This window comes from Ceratotherium simum, chromosome 19 (genome assembly GCF_057802395.1).
Source record: "Ceratotherium simum simum isolate JZ-2026a chromosome 19, ASM5780239v1, whole genome shotgun sequence".
NCBI lineage: Eukaryota > Metazoa > Chordata > Mammalia > Perissodactyla > Rhinocerotidae > Ceratotherium > Ceratotherium simum.
The window spans coordinates 14448127-14468067 of NC_141918.1; the positions used below are offsets into that span (position 1 = coordinate 14448127).

General features: G+C 35.5%; 1 protein-coding gene across 6 annotated transcripts in view; it reads left to right on the top strand.

The window, feature by feature from the left end:
• The window catches only part of CASP8AP2 (caspase 8 associated protein 2), a 40553-nt gene that overhangs the window by 17802 nt on the left and 2810 nt on the right, over positions 1-19941 (top strand). For 5 of the 6 annotated variants that reach the window (XR_015555223.1, XM_004422126.3, XM_087443890.1 and 2 more), the window contains exons 2-9: positions 465-547; positions 3995-4063; positions 6428-6528; positions 7100-7174; positions 8053-8168; positions 12806-15024; positions 15578-18713; positions 19777-19876. Coding sequence is in view for 5 of the 6 variants with exons in the window: in XM_004422126.3 (XP_004422183.1) it covers positions 493-547; positions 3995-4063; positions 6428-6528; positions 7100-7174; positions 8053-8168; positions 12806-15024; positions 15578-18713; positions 19777-19876 (5871 nt within the window). In the remaining variant the exon portion in view is untranslated. Of the gene's footprint in view, positions 1-464; positions 548-3687; positions 3781-3994; positions 4064-6427; positions 6529-7099; positions 7175-8052; positions 8169-12805; positions 15025-15577; positions 18714-19776; positions 19877-19941 lie in introns of those variants that run through there. The other variant, XM_087443891.1, reaches the window with a different exon arrangement.

Genomic DNA, 19941 nt, shown 5'->3' on the forward strand with positions numbered 1-19941 from the left:
TACTTCTTTTCCCACACCTTTATCAACCTAGTGTAGTATCAAACTCTTTGCTGTTTGCCTGTCTTACTATCTTATTTGTGAAAACATGTGTGTCTGGAGTCCCCAAGACCACCCCCAGGTTTGGTTATTTGCTAAGAGGACTCACAGAAGTCACCATATAGTTGTACTTATTTAGTGTGATAGTTGGCTTATTTTAGTATAAAAGTTAATTATTTTGGTCTATTTTATAAAATAAGCATCATTTACTTTGTGACATGGCTTAACCCTATCAGCAAGTTTAAGATTTTGCTTTTGTAGTTTTAGCTTTCTGAAAATGTTAGGCATTTTTTTTGAAATCATAATAAAGAGTGAACTTATTTACTATATCCAAATTTGAAAGTTGCCCTTTAACTTAAAGTGAGGTTTATTCTCTGAATTGTGAGATTGGTTTTAATAGTTGAATCTCTTTATATTTAATACTTTAGATGGCGACTATCAAAAGGAAATAGGATCATGGCAGCAGATGATGACAATGGTGATGGAACAAGTTTATTTGATGTCTTTACTGGTAACTCATTTTAATTGTCTTTCTAAATTTATTTATTTAATTATAGAATTATTTACTTATTCTCATTGAAAACACTGTCATTATCAACTTTTTCTCCCCACGCGTAAATGAATTACTACAGTAAAGTACCTGGCAAATAGGAAGTGCTTAGTAAATGTGAGCCTAGTAAATGTGAGCCTCTTAAATGTAGTGAAATTTGCCAATATAAATGATAATGATTTTTATTATCATATCCAAAAAAATATAAGGTAAGTTTTTGTTACTCTTGAAGTTAATACTTCCCGTAAATGCAGTGGTGCTTGTTTATTGTTGTTCAGGGAACAATGGACAGTCACAATGGATGATTAGTTTGAGAGAGATAACTGAGACCTGGTAGTAAAATAAACTCATAAAGTAGATATATTTTTAATAATATGCAGAATGTAAACTTCCATATCTTTTTTTTTTTTTTTGTGAGGAAGATCAGCCCCGTGCTAACTAACATCTGCCAATTCTCTTCTTTTTTTGTTGAGGAAGACTACTTCCTCGGATGGGCTAACATCTGTGCCCATCTTCCTCCACTTTATATGGGATGCCGCCACAGCATGGCTTGCCAAGCGGTGCGTAGGTGCACGCCCGGGATCCAAACTGGCGAACCCCGGGCCGCCATAGTGGAGCGCACACACTTAACTGCTTGCGCCACCGGGCCGGCCCCCTAAACTTCCATATCTTGACATAACATTTATCTGGTTCTTTTTTCTTAATTATAATTATGCTATGACAACCTCATTAAATTTTTTGAGATTATAGATGTATACTTATTAACTAGAATTATGATTGCTATAGAATGAAAAGGGCAGTTGTAAAACATGCCTAGTAGAACTCCATTTTTGCTTAAAATAAGTGTTTTTTAAAATTAATATTCATAGATATGGAAGAATTCAAGCGAAATATGGCCATCATAACCACTCTGGGTAGTGTTATTTGTTTTTTGGTGTTACTTAATTATTTTTTGCTGATGTGGTTTCAAATTGTTATGCTGCTATGTAATTCTCTTATGATATTTTTTCTTTGAAAAATTCTACACTGGTAGAAAAATTGAAAGTATAATATAACAAACACCTTTACTTTTCACCTAGATTCACAGTTAACTTTTATCACATCTGCAACTCATTATTTTGAAGGATGAAACTACGTGATTGATCTCATTTGCCAGAAACAGCTGTTTTCATTTCCACATGTTAGTCTCTCTCAAGTTCCTGTCCACATGCATATGTTTTGATAGTCACAGCCACAGTGTACATTTTTCTTTGCATTTTACTTTTTACCACTTAACATGATTTCACAAAAATTTTTATTCCTACCTATAACATTTTCATAATAGTCTTTTATTATACTTGTTTGGAAATAATTTCAAACTTACAGAAAAGTTGTAAGAATAAGAACATACAAAGAACCCTTTACCTAGTTTCTTCCAAATTTACCTCTTGTTAATATTTTATGCCAGTGGCTTTATCGTTGTACACATACTCTCTTTTTAAATACACACACATGCACACAGTTTTTTCCTGATTTGAGAGTAAGTTGCATACATTATGATCTTTTACCCCTAAATACTTCAGTATGTATTTCATCAGAAAAAGTTGATTTTCTTACGTAACAACAGCATAATTACCAATTTCAGTAAATTTAACACTGATACAATACTTTTATTTATAAATCTGCCATTTTTATTCCAATTTTATCTGTTAACCCAATAATGTCCTTTATTATTGTGATTGGATTTAGAGCTGTCATTTTAATATTTCATTTGTCTCATCAGATTTTTTCTTTCTGATTTTCTTGCCTTCTTTCAAATATTATTTGAATATATTTTAGAATTTCATTCTAATTTATATGTTAGCTTTTTGGCTATACTTCTTTACATTATTTTTTAGTGGTTGCTCAAGGGATTGCAATATACATCTTTAACAATGTTATTGCAGTCTACTTACTAGTATCATACCTTTTCACATAAGATGTAGAATCTCATACACATAGTTACATTTCACCTCCATCCCTTTAGGTTAAAGATGTCATAAATACCACCATACAAATGCTATAATTTTTGCTTTAAGCCGTTCTATATATATTAAAGAAATTAAGAGGAAAAATTAGTTTTTTATATTTACTCAATTATTTACCATTGCTAGTTCTTCTAGTATCCGTGTGGTATCATTTTCCTCCCCATTCTCTCTCTTTTCTTCTACGACTCCAGATATATAATACGTGAGAACTTTTGATATTATCCTATAGGTTACCAAGAGTGTTCTTTTTTTTTTTCCCTCTGTTCTTCAGATTGGGTTATTTTTATTGCTCTGTCTTCAAGTTCACTGGCTCTTCTGTCAAGCACACAGTGAATTTTTTTACATTAGATATTATAGTTTTCAGTCTTAGGATTTTTATTTGTTCTTGTGTTTCTGTTTCTCTGCCAAGATTTCTTACGTAGTAATTTTGGATTGCATTCCGGACATTGTAAATGTCATGTTATAGAGACGTTGGATTCTGTTATATTTCTCTGAAGAGTATTGTTGTTTTTAATTTTAGCAGGTATTTAACTTGGCTGAACTTAAGCTTCTCTCTTTCCTGTGGTGGATAGCAGCTGCAATCTGTGTTCAGATTTTTTAGCTTTAGCTAGACTTTTTGGAGTTGAACCTTTAGTTGTATAGTTTGGGATCACTCAGGGATTTGGGGGCACAATTTGGGGAATCTCCTCTGTGGCTCTCTGGATTTCCTCTCTTACTTTCTAGGTGCTGTTATCACCCCCAAAGTTTTTTCTCTGGTTCTTCAAGCTGTTAGAACTGGAGGTTTCCATCTGAGTTTTCACTGACGAGTGTGACTGTGACTAGGGCTTATCTTTCCACAAAAAATTGTAATAAAAGGGGGATAGGGAACTCAGGCAGTGCTGTTTTCTTCTTTCAGGTGTTGTCTCCTCTCCAGTTTTTGCCTGCTTTGGGTTGCTTTCTAGTTTTTCAGATAGCTTTTTTTTTAATTGAAGTGTAATTTATATATAACATATTAGTTTCAGGTATACATCATAATGATTTGATAGTTGTATATATTGTGAAATGATCACCACAATAGAGCATTTGACTGCAAATAGCTTTTAATATTTTGTTTAGAGTTTATAGTTGTTAGCTGCAGGAGGATTGGTCTGATAGAAACTACTCTGCTATTCCTGGAATTCGACCCTTCTCACTAGTATGTATTTGAAGGTGAGTTTTTAAGTCTAAATCTGAGGTAATCGAGTCATAAATCTGTGTGCTAAGATCTTCCCGTTTATAAGGATGTATAAAAACTTCTAAACAATTCTCTTTTTTGGCTCAAGGCTAATAAAGTCTCTTTCTCTTCCTGATCCTTCAGCGTAGGAATGGAAAAACTTCATAAGTGCATAAAGTCAGTTTTAACTAGTCTTTGATTTTCTTGCAGCCTCTCCTCTTAAAAATAATGATGAAGGTTCTTTGGACATATATGCTGGATTGGACAGTGCTGTTTCTGGTATGTAAATTCTCTAATAAAATAGTTTCATTTTGTTTGGTCAGTCCATTGGAAGTGTTTATTTTGTTGTTACCAAATCTTGGCGTAACTCATAGCTACTGAACAATCTGCCCATTCTTTGAAATGATTACACTCAGGTGATTATTTTCTTGCTCAAAGCTTGATCAGTAAAACAGATTAGCACTCAGGTTTGTTATTCATCTGGATTTCAGATTTAGTTGGACTTTGTGCAAAAATATTTTGTACCATTGAAATGCGACTGGGGGTGGTGTCTGTACATATATTACTACTCATACTGTCGCAGGTTACATGATATTAGAACTTTTGAAAAGAGTAGTTACTATAAATATTTTCAAATGTATCTGTAAGAGTGTGATATGCAGAGTCTAATGACCTATCCAAATTAGAAACCTTTTTCAGAATCAAATCTCTCAAAGCTTTGAACAAATATGATCCTCACACCTCATTTGTTGACACAAGGATTTTAGGTAAATTGGTATTCCAACTGTCATCTGTGAAATCAGTATAGATTTGGATGAACTGCAGGCGATGGAGAAATGTATAGCCCTTTGAGTTGAAGTGGAATGTAACGTCAAAAAGCCTAACACATTTTTTTTCTTTTTTTCCAGCTTTATTGAGATATAATTGATATATAACATTGAGTAAGTTTAAGGTAGACAATGTGTTGATTTGATACACTTATATATTGCAAAATGATTATCACATTTATATATTGCAAAATGATTACCACTGTAGCATTAGAGAACACCTGTATCTCGTCACATAATTACCATCTCTTTTTTGTGGTGAGAACATTTAAGATCTACTCTCTTAGCAACTTTCAATTATATAATATAGTATTATTAACTATAATCACTGTGTTGTACATTAGATCGCCAGAACTTGTTCATCTTATAGCTGGAAGTTATTACTCTTTAACATCTCCTCTTTTCCCCCACCCTCATCCCCTGGTAACCACGATTTTAGTATTTGTTTCTATGCCTTTGGCTCTTAGATTCCACATGTAAGTGATATCGTACAGTATTTGTCTTTCTCTGTCTGACTTATTTCATTTAGCATAATGCCCTCAGGGTCCGTCCATGTTGTTGTAAATGGCAGGATGACCTTCCTTTTCGTGGCTGAATAATATTTCATTATATATGTATACCACATCATCTTTATCTGTTCATTTGGTGACAGACACTTAGGTTGTTTCCATATCTTGGCTGCAGTGAGCATGGGAGTGCAGATATCTCTTGGAGATTCTATTTTCTTTTTCTTTGGGTGTATACCCAGAAGTGGGATTGCTGGATCATATCCTAGTTCTGTTTTTAATTTTTTGAGGAACTTCTGTTCTGTTTCCATAGTAGGTGCACCAGTTTGCATTCCCACCAACAGTGCACAAGGGTTCCCTTTTCTCCACATCTTTGCCAACACTTGTTATTTTGTCTTTTTTATGACAACAATTCTAACTGGTGTGAGGTGATGTCTCATTGTGGTTTTGATTTGCATTTCCCTGATGATTAGTGATGTTGAGCACCTTTTCATGTACCTGTTGGCCATTTGTATGTCTTCTTTGGAAAATGTCTATTCAGTTCCTCTGACCATCTTTTAGTTGTGTTGTTTTTCTTTGGCTATTGAGTTTTATGATTTTCTTATATATTTTAGATATTAACTCCTCATCAGATATATAGTTTGCAAATATTTTCTCTTATTCTGCAGGTTGCCTTTTCATTTTGTTGATTTTTTTGGCTATATGTATAGAAGCTTTTTAATTTGATGTAGTCCCATTTGTTTGTTTTTGCTTTTGTTGTCAAATCCAGAAAATAATTGCCAAGACCGATGTCCAGGAACTTACCTCCTATGTTTTTTTTTCTAGGAATTTTATAGTTTTAGCTCTTATGTTCAAATCTTTAATCCATTTTGAGTTGATTTTTGTATGTGGTGTAAGATAGTGGTCCAGTTTCATTCTTTTGCATGTGGCTGTCCAGTTTTCCCACGACCATTTATTTAAGAGACTATCCTTTTCCCTGTTCTTGTCTCCTTTGTCATAAATTAATTGACCATATATGCGTGGGTTTATTTCTGGACTCTGTATTCTGTTCCATTGGTCTATGTGTCTATTTTTATGCCAATAACATACAGTTTTGATTACTATATCTTTGTATTTTAGTTTGCAATGAGGAAATTTGCTGCCTCCAGCTTTGATCTTCTTTCTTAAGATTGCTTTGGCTATTTACAGCCTTTGTGGTTCTATCATTTTTTTCTATTTCTGTGAAAAATGGTATTAGAATTTTGATAGGGACTGCATGGAATCTGGAAATACATATTTTAGTGTAAGTGTTTTTTGTTTGTTTGTTTTAGACGGTGCTTCCAAATCCTGTGTGCCATCCAGAAATTGTTTGGATTTGTATGAAGAAATTCTGACTGAAGAAGGAACTGCAAAGGAGGCAACGTATAATGATGTATGGGTTGCCAGAATTATTAAGGGCAGTTATTTTACTCTTTTGTAGTTCCTGAAGTGTAGGCATCAGCTTACTATTGAACAAACACTCTGTGTTTAGGAAGTAGCTCTAAGACTAAAAGAATATTTAACTCAGTTTCTGCCTTCAGATCTGCTTTTTAAAACAATGTTTTCTGAATGCTTGTCTAAATTTAGTTATAATTTCACTTGATTAAATTTAAGTGTCTGGATATATAAAACCTCAACAGGCAATCAGTGTGATATAACATTTTATCTTTTCATGATTTCTACTAAGTTATAAAATGTCCAAAACTTAAATCAGATAAATTTCTCTCTACTTTATTTGCGTTTTAAGGTTTGGAGATTGAATGTGAAACAAAATACATTATTATTAAAGTTGGCAGAGTCAACTTTAAAAACCAATAATCTTACTGAATACTTGTTAGTAGAAATAGACCTAATCAACCCCTCTTGGTGGATTGATTTGCAAAATTTTAAATATTTTGAAATGTCATTTGAGCTAAGAAAGTAATTTAGAATGATGCTTAAATTAATCTTTTTATATCTTACAGTTGCAAGTAGAATATGGGAAATGTCAGACGCAAATGAAAGAGCTAATGAAAAAGTTTAAGGAAATACAGACACAGGTAGGATTATACTGAATATTTTATTTTTGCCTTATTAAATTAAAATTTAATAAAAATTTTTTGTTAGAAATTAAAATTCTAAAGTGTTGGCAGTTTATAAGGAAACTTTTTTTTTTAGTATTAAATCAAATAGCAAATCTGGCAAAACGTGCATTATTTCCTGTGTCAGTGAAATTAATATAGGAAAACTGCTTGATTTGTTAAATGGCATTGACATAAAAGATCTGTTAGACTAGTTAACAGTTTAAAAATTCATAGAGATGATATCAGACAGTTTAAAAGAGGCTGGTTTGAAGAGCAAAGATTTAGAAGGGCTGTTGGGGGAAAATGGTTATGCCTTCATAATTTTTGCCAGAATGACTTTTTTTGTGATCATGCTGGAGAAATCAGGATTGTCATGTCTTGTTCTGATTTTTATTTTCTCGTAAAGTTGTTTCTCTTCCTTTTCCCTTTCCCCAAAAGAACCGGTTAATCCTAGTTTCATTCTTTGTTCATCTGAGAATTAGTACATTGTTGGAAGTTAAAGCTAAATTGTTAAATGCAATAAAATTTTTATCATTTTTATTTTCCATTTTTAAGATAATGACCCACGCAGAACTTGTTTCTTATTTATTGTTTTTTCATTTTGATCCTTGTTTTAAGTAGTTCACTTTAAATGACCTTTCTCTGGTGCCAGTTATCTTCTCTGAACCTCAGCTTCCCCATCTGTATAATAAGCATAACAGTACTTCTCATAAGACTTTTTTGAGAATTACGTAAGATAAAATATGTGATGCCTGGTATGTAGTTGGTATTTAATAATCACTAGCTATTATAAGTAATATAGTTTAGTAATCCTGTAGATATATAGTTTATTAAATATATTTTATGATGTTTAGAATTTCAGCTTAAAAAATGAAAACCAGTCTCTTAAGAAGAATATTTCTGCACTTATCAAAACTGCCAGAGTGGAAATAAACCGCAAAGATGAAGAAATAAATAATCTTCACCAAAGGTATAGTTGAGGGATGTGGATCTGTTTATAAATTACGTGGGTGTTGACATGTGGAATATTTTCAACTTTGAGTGGAAAGATAAGAAAATCATGCATTTTATTAAATATTTAAGGTTTTACTGTGACTAATATTCTAGTGGTATATTATGATAATGACATATGTACAATTATTAATGGAATATTGCCACATACCTCTCTGAATATATTCAGTTTTTTTTTTTTTTTTTTGTGAGGAAGATCAGCCCTGAGCTAACATCCATGCTAATCCTCCTCTTTTTGCTGAGGAAGACCGGCTCTGAGCTAACATCTATTGCCAATCCTCCTCCTTTTTTTTTCCCCAAAGCCCTAGTACACACTTGTATGTCATAGTTGCACGTCCTTCTAGTTGCTGTATGTGGGACGCGGCCTCAGCATGGCCGGACAAACGGTGCGTCGGTGCGCGCCTGGGATCTGAACCCGGGCCACCAGTAGCGGAGCACGTGCACTTAACCGCTAAGCCATGGGGCCAGCCCTCAGTTTTCTAATACACTAGAATCTTGCTCTGGTACTCTTTGCTCCTGAGGAGATAATGGTGTATATGTCATGGGTTCTTCTAGGCCCGCGCCAAATTACTAAAATATTGAGAGGGTATCTGTGCTCATATTCCCTGTTTATAGACAACCTTTAAATTATCTCTCAATTGTATATTCTTTTCTCTTTCAAGTGAATTTTTTACTTAATTTCTCTCTCTCCTTTTTTTTTTTTTGGGTCAGGACAATATTTTGCTCTAGAATTTCATCTCTCTCCTCACCTTCATAGTCAAATCTCCAAAATAGTCATCTAAACTTGTTGTCTCTATTTCCTATTTCTGCTCACTCTTGAACCCGTTTCCCTCTGACTTCTGCCTCCGTTGGTCCTCCAAAACAGCTGTCATTTTGGTTAACAGTGACTGCCAATAAATCCATCAGATAAATTTGACTTCTCATTTTAACTTTTCCTCACGTGCTGTTTGACATCGTTGACCCTCCTTTCTTGAAATAGTCTTTTCCTTTGGCTTTCGTGATTCTTAGTTGTCTTCTTAACTTGAGATTTATTCTTCTGTACTTGGCTAAGTTGGAATTCTTCAAAGCTCAAACCTGTGTCCTTTCCTTTCTTTATCAGTATTTTCTTATGAGGTAATATCACACATGCTGGGTCAGTTGCATTTATATGTAGATGGATACCTACATATAGGTAGATATGAAGACAACAGTACTTCACATCTATAGAAAATTTTCAAAATTACCTCACCCAAAATGGAATTTATGGTCAAACCTCTTCTATTGTTTCTCAGCTCAGTGAATTCCCCAAAATTTATTCACCTAGTGCAAGCTAGAGACCTAGGGGTAGAATGACCATTTAATTTAACTGCCCAAACCAGGACGCTTTTGAGAGTAGAAAGGAGTGCTATTAATAATTACACTGCAATTGCTTGGCAAACTGGGAAACATAGTCACCCTGCCTAGGAGTCGTCATTGACACTTACCTCTCAGTCATCTCTCAGATCCAAATTCATTACCATGTCCTGTTGTTTTTAATGTCTTTATAATCTCTCAAATCATTCATGTCTCTCCATTTCTACCGTCATTGCTGCCCATCAGCTCTCATCTGAACTGGTAGTAGTCTTTGTGCTGGTATCTCTGCATTCATTCTTGCTTTTTCCAGCCTCTGGTTTGTCTCTTCTCAATATTAAAGCCACAGGACACTTTCTAAAGCACAAGTCTGGACATTTCACTATCATAGAACCACCCCATCCCACCCCGTTTTTTGATTAAAACACATCAATGGCTTCTCATTGTTCTTAGGATAAAAGATCATAAATCTTAACGTAGCCCACAAGGCTCTTCATGATATGGTCCCCAGTTACTTTCCAGGCCTGCCTTCAGTGTTTACCTTTGCCCTAGGTGTCATAGCTCTGGTGTATCTCTGGCATTCTTTCGGTTCTCTGGATGTACCATGAGTTCTGCCTTTGCATGGACTGTTTCCACTGCCTGGAATGTTCCTCTCCTCCACTTGCTAAATGCCTGCTCATCCTCAGGTCTCAGCATAAACATTCTTTTCACAGAGGATATTTGTCTGTTCTCCCTGACTAGGCCAAATCTCTCTTTTGTAGCTTTATGTACACTTACAGTTTTTAAAATCATGGATGGGATTACTTGATTAGTATCTTTCTCTTCCACTAAACAGTAAGCTTCATGGGAGCAGGGACCGTGCATGTGTGTCCTCACCATTTTATAAAGCCCCTAGCATAGTGCCTGGTACATGGTAGATACTGAATAAATGACTGAAGAGTGTATGAGGACAATCCTGTGTGGACCAGATGGCATTATAAAGCACTTCTGAAAATGAAGATGGTTGTGTTTACTAACCTAAATCCCATCAGTGCAACTAGTATACAATTGGTTCCTGAAGTGTTGGGGAGATTTTGTATATATTTGAATCTTTTAGGGGAGGGGTATGACATTTGAATAGGGCGGAAAGAGAAACTGAGTGAATAAATGATGAGTTATGTCATTAGGTTGTTTGACGTGGTTATATATTATCTAATAAATATTCTATCAAATATTTGCACTTTTTAATTGTGAGCTGTAACTAGTATTCTGATGGTATGTGTTTATCATTTGGTTGAAACTTCATGTTTAAAAGAAAAAATGAAAATAATGTAAGGTGAAAATTTAAGAGTAAATTCTGAAAAATGTTTAGGGTGAAGGTTTATTTTAAAATAAAACTTTTGATAGTATTTTATTTAGTATGAAGTTAGACTAAATACACGTTATGAGCTCTGTGGGCTGGAACTATCTTTTAGGAGCTTATAGTTTGATAAGTTTGATGCACATTACACGTGCACATCCTTTGTTGAATGTGAATTCTTTGTTGGATAAATTTATTGCAAATATCTTCCCATTCTATGGCTTGTCTATCACTCTGTTTATTGTGTCTTGTGGGGAATAAATGTTCTTTTTTTTTTGTGAGGAAGATCGGACCTGAGCTAACATCTGCCAGTCTTCCTCTTTTTGCTGAGGAAGACTGGCCGTGGGCTAACATCCATGCCCATCTTCCTCCACTTTATATGGGATGCCACCACAGCATGGCTTGCTAGCGGTGCGTCGGTGCGTGCCGGGGATCCGAACTGGTGAACCTCGGGCCACCGCAGCGGAGCATGCGCACTTAACCGCTTGCGCCACCGGGCCGGCCCCAAGGAATAAATGTTCTTAATGTTAGTGAAGTTCAATTTGTGAGGTTTTTTCTTTTAGGGTTAGTACTTTTTGTGTTCACATTTCCTCAGTTGTCTCAAAGCTGTCTTATAATGTTTGTGTTTTTGAGTCAGAACCTGCATTAGTTTCCTAGGGCTGCCATAACAAAGTACTACAAATGGGGTGCCTTAAATAACAGAAATTTATTGTGTCACAGTTCTGGAGGCTAGAAGTCCAAGATCAAGGTGTCGGCAGGATTGATTCCTTCTGAGGGCTATATGATGGAAGGATCTGTTCCAGGCCACTCTCCTGGGCTTGTAGATGGTCACCTTCTTCCTCTGTCTCTTCATATCATCTTCTCTCTACGTGTATCTTTGTGTCCAAATTTCCCTTTTGGGGAAGGACAGTAGTGATAGTGGATTAGGGCCCACCTAGTGACCTCACTTTAACTTGATTACCTCTGTAAAGACCCTGTCTTCATATAAGGTCATATTTTGAGGTACTAGGGGTTAGGACTTCAACATATGAACTTTGAGGGGACACAGTTCAACCCATAACAAGATCCATATAAAGTCTATAGATTGCCTTAGGTTGTATGTCTCCTGTGTCCTCTTTTGTTTCATAAAAATCTCCCCTTATTCCTGAGTCTTAAGTTTTGGTGTTCTCTACACATTTAGTACTGATTAGGAATAGATTCATGAGAATTCAGGGAAGTTATGGCACTTCAGGAGATGGACTTTTATTATTACAAAAAGATAAAATGAGCTATTTACATTTTATTATTAGGAAAACTGCTAGTTTTCTGAAACACTAATAAAACCTTAAGACTTAGGCTTTCTTTTTTTTTTTAAACAGTAAATACATACCATTCTCCAGGAGAGACTTACAATTCTATATTCCTTTTTATTTTTGCACAGTATGTGCCACTTGAAGATGGCTGTTGATGCTTTGGTTTACTGTGGGGTTGTATGTGAAATAGAAAGCTAGGATAGGACCCTACATCGAGTTATATTTTGATTGTCTCTGTTGTCCAGCAAGGTTTCACTTTTCCTTCTGTTTCAGTTGGACTAGAGTGAGTGAGGGCAAGAAAATAATGTCACTTGTTCTAAAAGAAGTGAATTTTTGGTTAGTTTGGGAGTTGTACACCTATGGTGAAGGAAGTCTGAAAGACATTGGCAAATGCTGGGGTAGAACTGAGAGGTCCTCCAGACTTTGAGCAAAGCAAATGAAAGACAGTTCCTTGTTTTGAAAACTTGCCCATTTAGTTGGAAGCTGGTAAATTTTTATCACTCACACCTTTACGCAAAGTAAAATTAGTTTTGCCAGTTTGTGGGCCCCTGAATTTTAAAGTTTATCACATGTGATTAAAATTTCGATTACTAAAAAGCAATTAACTTTGTTTTTTTGTTGTTTATTTCTTGATAGGTTGTCTGAGTTTCCGCATTTTCGAAATAATCATAAGACTGCAAGGACATCAGATATAGTTAAAACAAAAGATCTTAAATCCAAATCTCCCCATTTGGATGATTGTTCAAAGACTGATCACAGAGTGAAAAGTGATGTTTCTAAAGATGTACATCATAGCACTTCACTGCCAAACCTCGAAAAAGAAGGAAAGTCACATTCTGAGAAAAAGAGCACTTTGCATTTGCCTACATCTGTTGAAAAACACTGCACCAATGGCATTTGGTCACGTTCCCATTATCAGGTTGGTGAGGGTAGCTCAAATGAGGATAACAGAAGAGGGAGAAAAGATGTTAGACATAGCCAATATAGCAGAGGAACTGAAAGAATACGAAAAGACTTAAAAATGAGCTGTGGTGATGGTGAACCGAGGAACATAGAGGCTAGTCAAAGGCTACAAGGACGTCCTGAGAAATATGGTAAAGGTGAACCAAAGGCTGAGAACAAAAATTCAAAGTTTAAAAGTAACACAGATTTGGATTATAAAAATGAACGCCTTAGCTCTTCTTGGGAGAAAGAGACCTCTAGAGAAAGGTCACACACTAGAGTAGAATCTCAAAGTGACAAAAAACTGGAAAGACAAAGTGAAAGATCACAAAATATAAATAGAAAAGAACTTAAATCACAAGACAAAGAAGAAAGAAAGGTTGATCAAAAACCTAAATCAATAGTAAAAGACCAGGATCATTGGAGAAGATCTGAACGTGCATCATTTCCTCATTCCAAGAATGAAATAACAAAATCTTCTCATAATTCAAGTAAATACCATCTGGAAGAGAGAAGAGGAAGGGAAGAGTGTAAAAGAGACAGGGGTGTAAGTAATCATAGTTTTCAAGAAGGAAGATGTCCATCCTCTCTTTCAACCAGTAGAACTCACAAACACATTGACTCCAAGGAAGTGGATGCTGTGCACCAATGGGAAAATACACCTTTAAAAGCAGAAAGGCATAGAACTGAAGATAAGAGGAAAAGAGAACGAGGAAGCAAAGAAGAAAATAGACATATGAGAAATGAAAAAAGAACACCTACAGAGCATTTGCAGAAGACTAACAAGGAAACTAAGAAAACCACTCCTGATTTAAAGAGACAGAATGAGCCAAAAAATGATAAAGGTGTAGTCTCTAATAATGATGTTTCTGAAGAAGCAGATAATAAAGAGCTTGCAGTTAAAGCTGAGAGTGGTCCGAATGAAACAAAAAACAAAGACTTAAAGTTGAGTTTTATGGAAAAATTGAACTTAACTCTTTCTCCTGCTAAGAAGCAGCCTGTTTCTCAGGGTAATCAGCATAAAATAACCAATACTCCCAAATCCAATGGCATATGTGACTTAGACTCCTTGGTGCAGGCTAAAACAGTGACATGTGTTCCCTCTGTCAATGAACATATCACAGAGGACACCAAATCAAAGTTATTGGAGCCAAAGGATGCTATTGCAGCAGAATCTGAACCCAGGACCAGTATTCCAGAGAGGAAAATGGAAGAAAATAGGTTGTTAGTTAAATCTGTTGAGAATACTATGCATTATGACATGCCCAGTTGTGGTACCGAGACTTCCGTCTTAGCACCTGTGGAAATGGGAAAAACAGAATCCTTGTTTCCATCATCAACAGAAATGGAACAAACCATTAATGGTGCAAGGGCAGCAGTTCCTGTGGTAATGGACATATTACAAACAAATGTTTCTCAAAACTGTGGCTTGGAATTGGATATCAAAAGAAACGATGGTTTAAATTCTTGTAGTATTTCTGAAGGTATGGAAGTAAAGGAGGCATTTTCAACCAAAGTGGCTGAATCCAATGAAAGCATTTTGCAGCCTTCAGTTGAAGAAGATGGCATTTTGCCAATAGTCCTTTCAGAAGATGGTAACCCAAAATTTGAGCCTTCTCTTGTAGATTCACCACTGGTTGAGAGTAAGTCTTGTCATTTGGAGCCTTGCTCACCTAAAGAGACTCTAGAATCTTCACTTCAGCAGACTGAGTTAATGGACCACAGAATGGAAATTGGTGAAACAAACTCAGTATATCATGATGATGATAACTCAGTTATGAGCATTGACCTTAATCACCTGAGACCTATTCCAGAAGCCATCAGTCCTCTGAATAGTCCAGTGAGACCTGTAGCAAAAGTCCTTAGAATGGAAAGCCCATCTCAAGTTCCGTTATATAATAATAGTCATAAAGGTAATAGTTTATATTATCTTCTATAACTTTTTGTGAAAATGTAAAAGATATAAGCAAGATGAATTAGTGCTTTTTCTTTCTTCATAACATATTATTCAGACCCCCGTTGTTAACTGAAATGTACATTGAGCCTTTAGTCTAAATTTAGATGATTCTTATTCATATAAAAAAAAGGAAGTAGTAGAACAGATTGTTCCAAATACTTTTTGCTTGCTTTCTGATGTATTTTTGTTGTTCAAAAGCCATCATCAAATGGCGTAGAATAGGTGATGCTGCTAACATGAAGTAAAGATACCTGAACAGTTGGTTGATGTTATCCAAATGACCAAACTCTACACTATCACTGCCATCAGATACCTTCTGAGCACATTTTAAAGCCAGTAAAGACTAGTGACATGAATAAGTATTAGGCATTAAAATTCTGCTAAAAAAAGTTATTAGAATAATGAATTGCCTCACTATATAGTTTTTTTTTTGTTGTATTTAGTATAGAAATGTCAAATGACTAAGACTCAATGGTCATGTGACTATAATATATTTTTCTCTTCCACAGATGTGTTTCCACCAGATTCAGCTCATTCTACCTCCAGCAGTCAGTCTGATCTCAATAAGGAAAATCAAAAGCCAGTTCGCAAATCTGAGAAATTTACAGAAGCAGACTCCCTTAAGAATTCATCTTTAGATGAATTAGAAGAAGGAGAAATTATAAGTGACAATGAAAAATCTAAAGCACAAAAAAGTTTTGAAAAAAATGCCAAACCTACAACTTCTACTGAGGTGCAGCACGTAAAAACTAGCCCAGGAAGTAGGAAAAGTACTGTGCGTTTGGATAAAGACAATAAGAAAACATCTTCTGTAAAAATCCATCAGACCAAAAGCAAATGGAATCAAAGACAAAGTGAATCTAGCAGATCTTCAAAAACAGAGAAGAAAGATAAGACAATGAGCACTTCGAGCCTGGAAAAAATAGTTCCAATCGTTGCTGCACCCTCTTCTGAACGAGAGGTTATGCACATGTTACGAATGATAAGAAAACATGTAAGGAAAAATTATATGAAGTTCAAGGTAAAATTTTCATTAATACAATTTCATAGAATTATTGATTCAGCAATTTTGAGTTTTACGTCACTAATTAAACACCTTGACTTATCCAGAATCTCTAAGTCAGTGACTACTTTGCAGAAGAATCTCTGTGATGTTATAGAATCTAAACTTAAGCAAGTTAAAAAGAATGGCATAGTGGATCGTTTATTTGAACAGCAACTACCAGATATGAAAAAAAAATTGTGGAAATTTGTAGATGAACAGCTTGATTATTTGTTTGCAAAGCTTAAGAAAATCTTAGTAAAGTTTTGTGATTCCATAAACTTTGGCAGCGACAGTGATGAAGGAAAACTTGAAAAGATAAGTAAAGAGAAAGCACAATATTTAAATTGTCAGAAGGGGAATGTGGACAACTCCAGCAAAGAAACACTGAAGGAGACATCCCCCAAATCAGAAGATTCTGTTTATTATAAGTCTTTAGTGGGATGTAAAAAATCTGAGGAAAAACATCAAGACCAAAATAGTTCCAGTATCAACACAGTAAAGTATGACATTAAAAAAAATTTTAACAGTTGCTTTGATAATATTAAGAATTCTCAATCCAAAGGGCACTCCTTAGAACCAAACTGCCTGAGCACCCCAAAGCCAGGAAAAATGGAAGGAAACACCGTGGAGGATGCACAGACGTCCCAGCGTGCTGCTCTGAAGCCAGAACGCAGTTTTGAGATTCTTACTGAACAGCAAGCTTCTAGCCTTACTTTTAATTTAGTCAGTGATGCACAGATGGGTGAAATATTTAAAAGTTTGTTGCAAGGTTCTGATCTTTTGGACAACAGTGTTAACTGTAGTGAAAAAAGTGAGTGGGAGTTCAAGACTCCAGAGAAACAGCTGCTAGAGAGTCTTAAGTGTGAATCTATACCAGCTTGTACAACAGAAGAGCTAGTTTCAGGGGTGGTTTCTCCGTGTCCTAAAATGATTAGTGATGATAATTGGTCATTATTATCATCTGAGAAAGCTCCGTCTCTGTCTTCAGGGCTTTCGTTGCCAGTTCATCCTGATGTGTTGGATGAAAGTTGTATGTTTGAAGTGTCCACAAACATTGCTTTAAGTAAAGATAATGTATGTAGTTCAGAAAAGAGCAAGCCCTGCATTTCTTCCATTCTTCTTGAAGATCTAGCAGTCTCTTTAACAGTACCATCACCTCTGAAGTCAGATGGTCATCTCAGTTTCTTAAAGCCAGAAGTTTTGTCTAGTTCAACTCCTGAAGAAGTTATTAGTGCCCATTTTAGTGAAGATGCTTTACTTGAGGAAGAGGATGCATCTGAACAAGATATTCATTTAGCTCTGGAGTCTGATAATTCAAGCAGTAAATCAAGTTGTTCGTCATGGACAAGCCGGTCTGTTGCTCCCGGCTTTCAGTACCACCCTAATCTACCCATGCATGCTGTCATAATGGAAAAGTCCAATGATCATTTCATTGTGAAAATACGGCGTGCAGCACCGTCTACCTCCCCTAGTCTTAAACAGAATATGGTGGCTGATGAATCATTGGCATCTTTGCCCAGAGTGGAAAAGGAAGCTGATGAAGCAGCAGAGAAAGAATATACTTCATGTCAGAATAGAGTTTTTAAATCTGTGGAGGAATTGAAGAAAACCTACAAAAATGTTGATAGCAGTAAATCAGCTCAAGAAGAACAGGACTGTATGATACAATCACAGGTTCCTGATATATATGAATTTCTTGAAGATGCTTCAGGTAAAGTGGGTCATAGTAATGAAGTGGCTGATGAATGTTTCAAGTTGCATCAAGAATGGGAACCAAAAGTGCCTGAAAGTGTTGAAGAATTGCCTCCAATGGAAGAAATTCCACGTTCTGTCGAGGATCATCTTCCGAACACGTATATAGACCTCACAAAAGATCCAGTCACTGAGACCAAAAACTTAGGGGAATTTATAGAAGTAACAGTTTTAAATATTGATCAGTTGGGATGTTCTGGAGGCAATCTGGATCAAAATACTCCAATATTAGACAATATGCAGCCTGATACTGTAGATGCTTTTATTGATTTGACACAAGATGTTTCAAGCGAGAGTAAAAATGAAGGTAACTGTCCTGCTTTACCTGTTGAAGGCTTGGGGTGTCAGGTGATATGTGTAGATGAAGATAATAGTAAGGAAGAAAAGGTGGAAGTGGCAAGCAGGCCTTTGGAAAGCATTGTTGAGGAAGCCTATATTGATTTGACCTCGGAATCTCCCAGTTCATGTGAAGTAAAAAAGGATGATGTAAAATCAGAGCCGGCATCAAATTCTGGTAGTTCAGAGTTGCCTGGGGCTTTGGATAATGCTCACAAAAAGAGAAAAAACTTTTCTGATCTAAATCATTCTTCTCAGAAAAAACAGAGAAAGGAAACAGACTTAACTAGTAGGGAAAAGACCAAAAAAATTACCCAAGATTCTGGGCAGAATGGTGAAGCTCACCGAAAGAAAGCCAACAAGAAAAAGGCCCCTACAGTGACTAAAGATCCCTCATTAAAGGCAAGCCCAGGGATTAAGGAGCCGTCAGCAGCAGCTGCTGCTGCTTCAACAGGCCTGTCTGCAAAGAATGTTATTAAAAAGAAGGGAGAGATTATAGTTTCATGGACAAGGTAAGAATCTTGTGAGACATTTAAATCACGAGGAAATTTTGAGAGGCCAGAAATCTGTTCTGTCATGTCATCAGTTTTTCCCATCCTGAAATAAGGAAAGTGATGATTTACTTTAACAGTGGCCAAAGTTGGTAGAAGAAACTTTCTAAGGTATAGTCCAGCTGTACTGTAGAACCATCTAGAGCAATGGCTCCTAGCCAAGGATGTTCATTAGCACCAATGACAGAGCTTTTCATTGTGTTTTAACTTCACCTTTTTCAATTAAAAAGAATTCTTTCATTTGTAAGGAACTGATGTAAGCACATTTTTGAAAGAAGGAATGACAGGTGGTGAAACCGGGCAAAAGGTGTGAGCATTTGTAATTTGAGTTTTCCCTTAAAAGTTTCAAAAAAGTTTCATAAGTAGCTTGTGCTTTTGACTTTTTGTGAACTTTTTTAACAAATGCAGATTTAAAGACCGCTTTTCAGATGTAAAGGTAACCACAGTTGAGAGCCATTGGATGAGAGGTTCATGATCTTCAGACTTGACTAGAGTGCATAATGAGGGAAGCTGAATTTTGTTGAAATTGATGATCAGTTTTGTTTAATACCACAGTCCTCTATGCCTTCATTTCAGGTGGCATAGATGCACAGATGGCAGATGGCAGAATAAAATCTAAGACTGTAATAACACATATTGGTTCAGACCATGTAGAAAAACCAGAGGTTTGGGAATTAGAAGATCTGGATTCCATTTTACTGTTGGTTCTTCTGCTTATTAAATCTGTGATCATGTTTGGGCCCTAATTTTTAACGTACTGTATACATTAAAAGTAGAACTTTAAAAATTTGTCATTAGAAAAATAAATTAATACGTTTGTTTTAGAAAATTTGAGAATACATATGAGTTCAAGGATTAAAATCATCCGTAATCGTATTTCCCAGAGATAACCATTGTCCATATTTTGGTATATACACTTTTTTTCCTATGGATTTTAATAAAAATGTCACCTATTAGGCAGTGGAATTTTTGTTACCATTCTGCTCTAATTTACAAAAGCTAAATAACATTTTTCCCCCTTCAGAAATGATGACCGGGAAATTTTATTGGAATGTCAGAAAAGAGGCCCATCATTGAAAACATTCTCTGATTTAGCTGCCAAGTTGAATAAAAATCCATATCAGGTAACTTCCCAATTTTTCTCTGTAGTTTCACAGATGTTACTACTTTAAATGCTTAGATTTAAAAT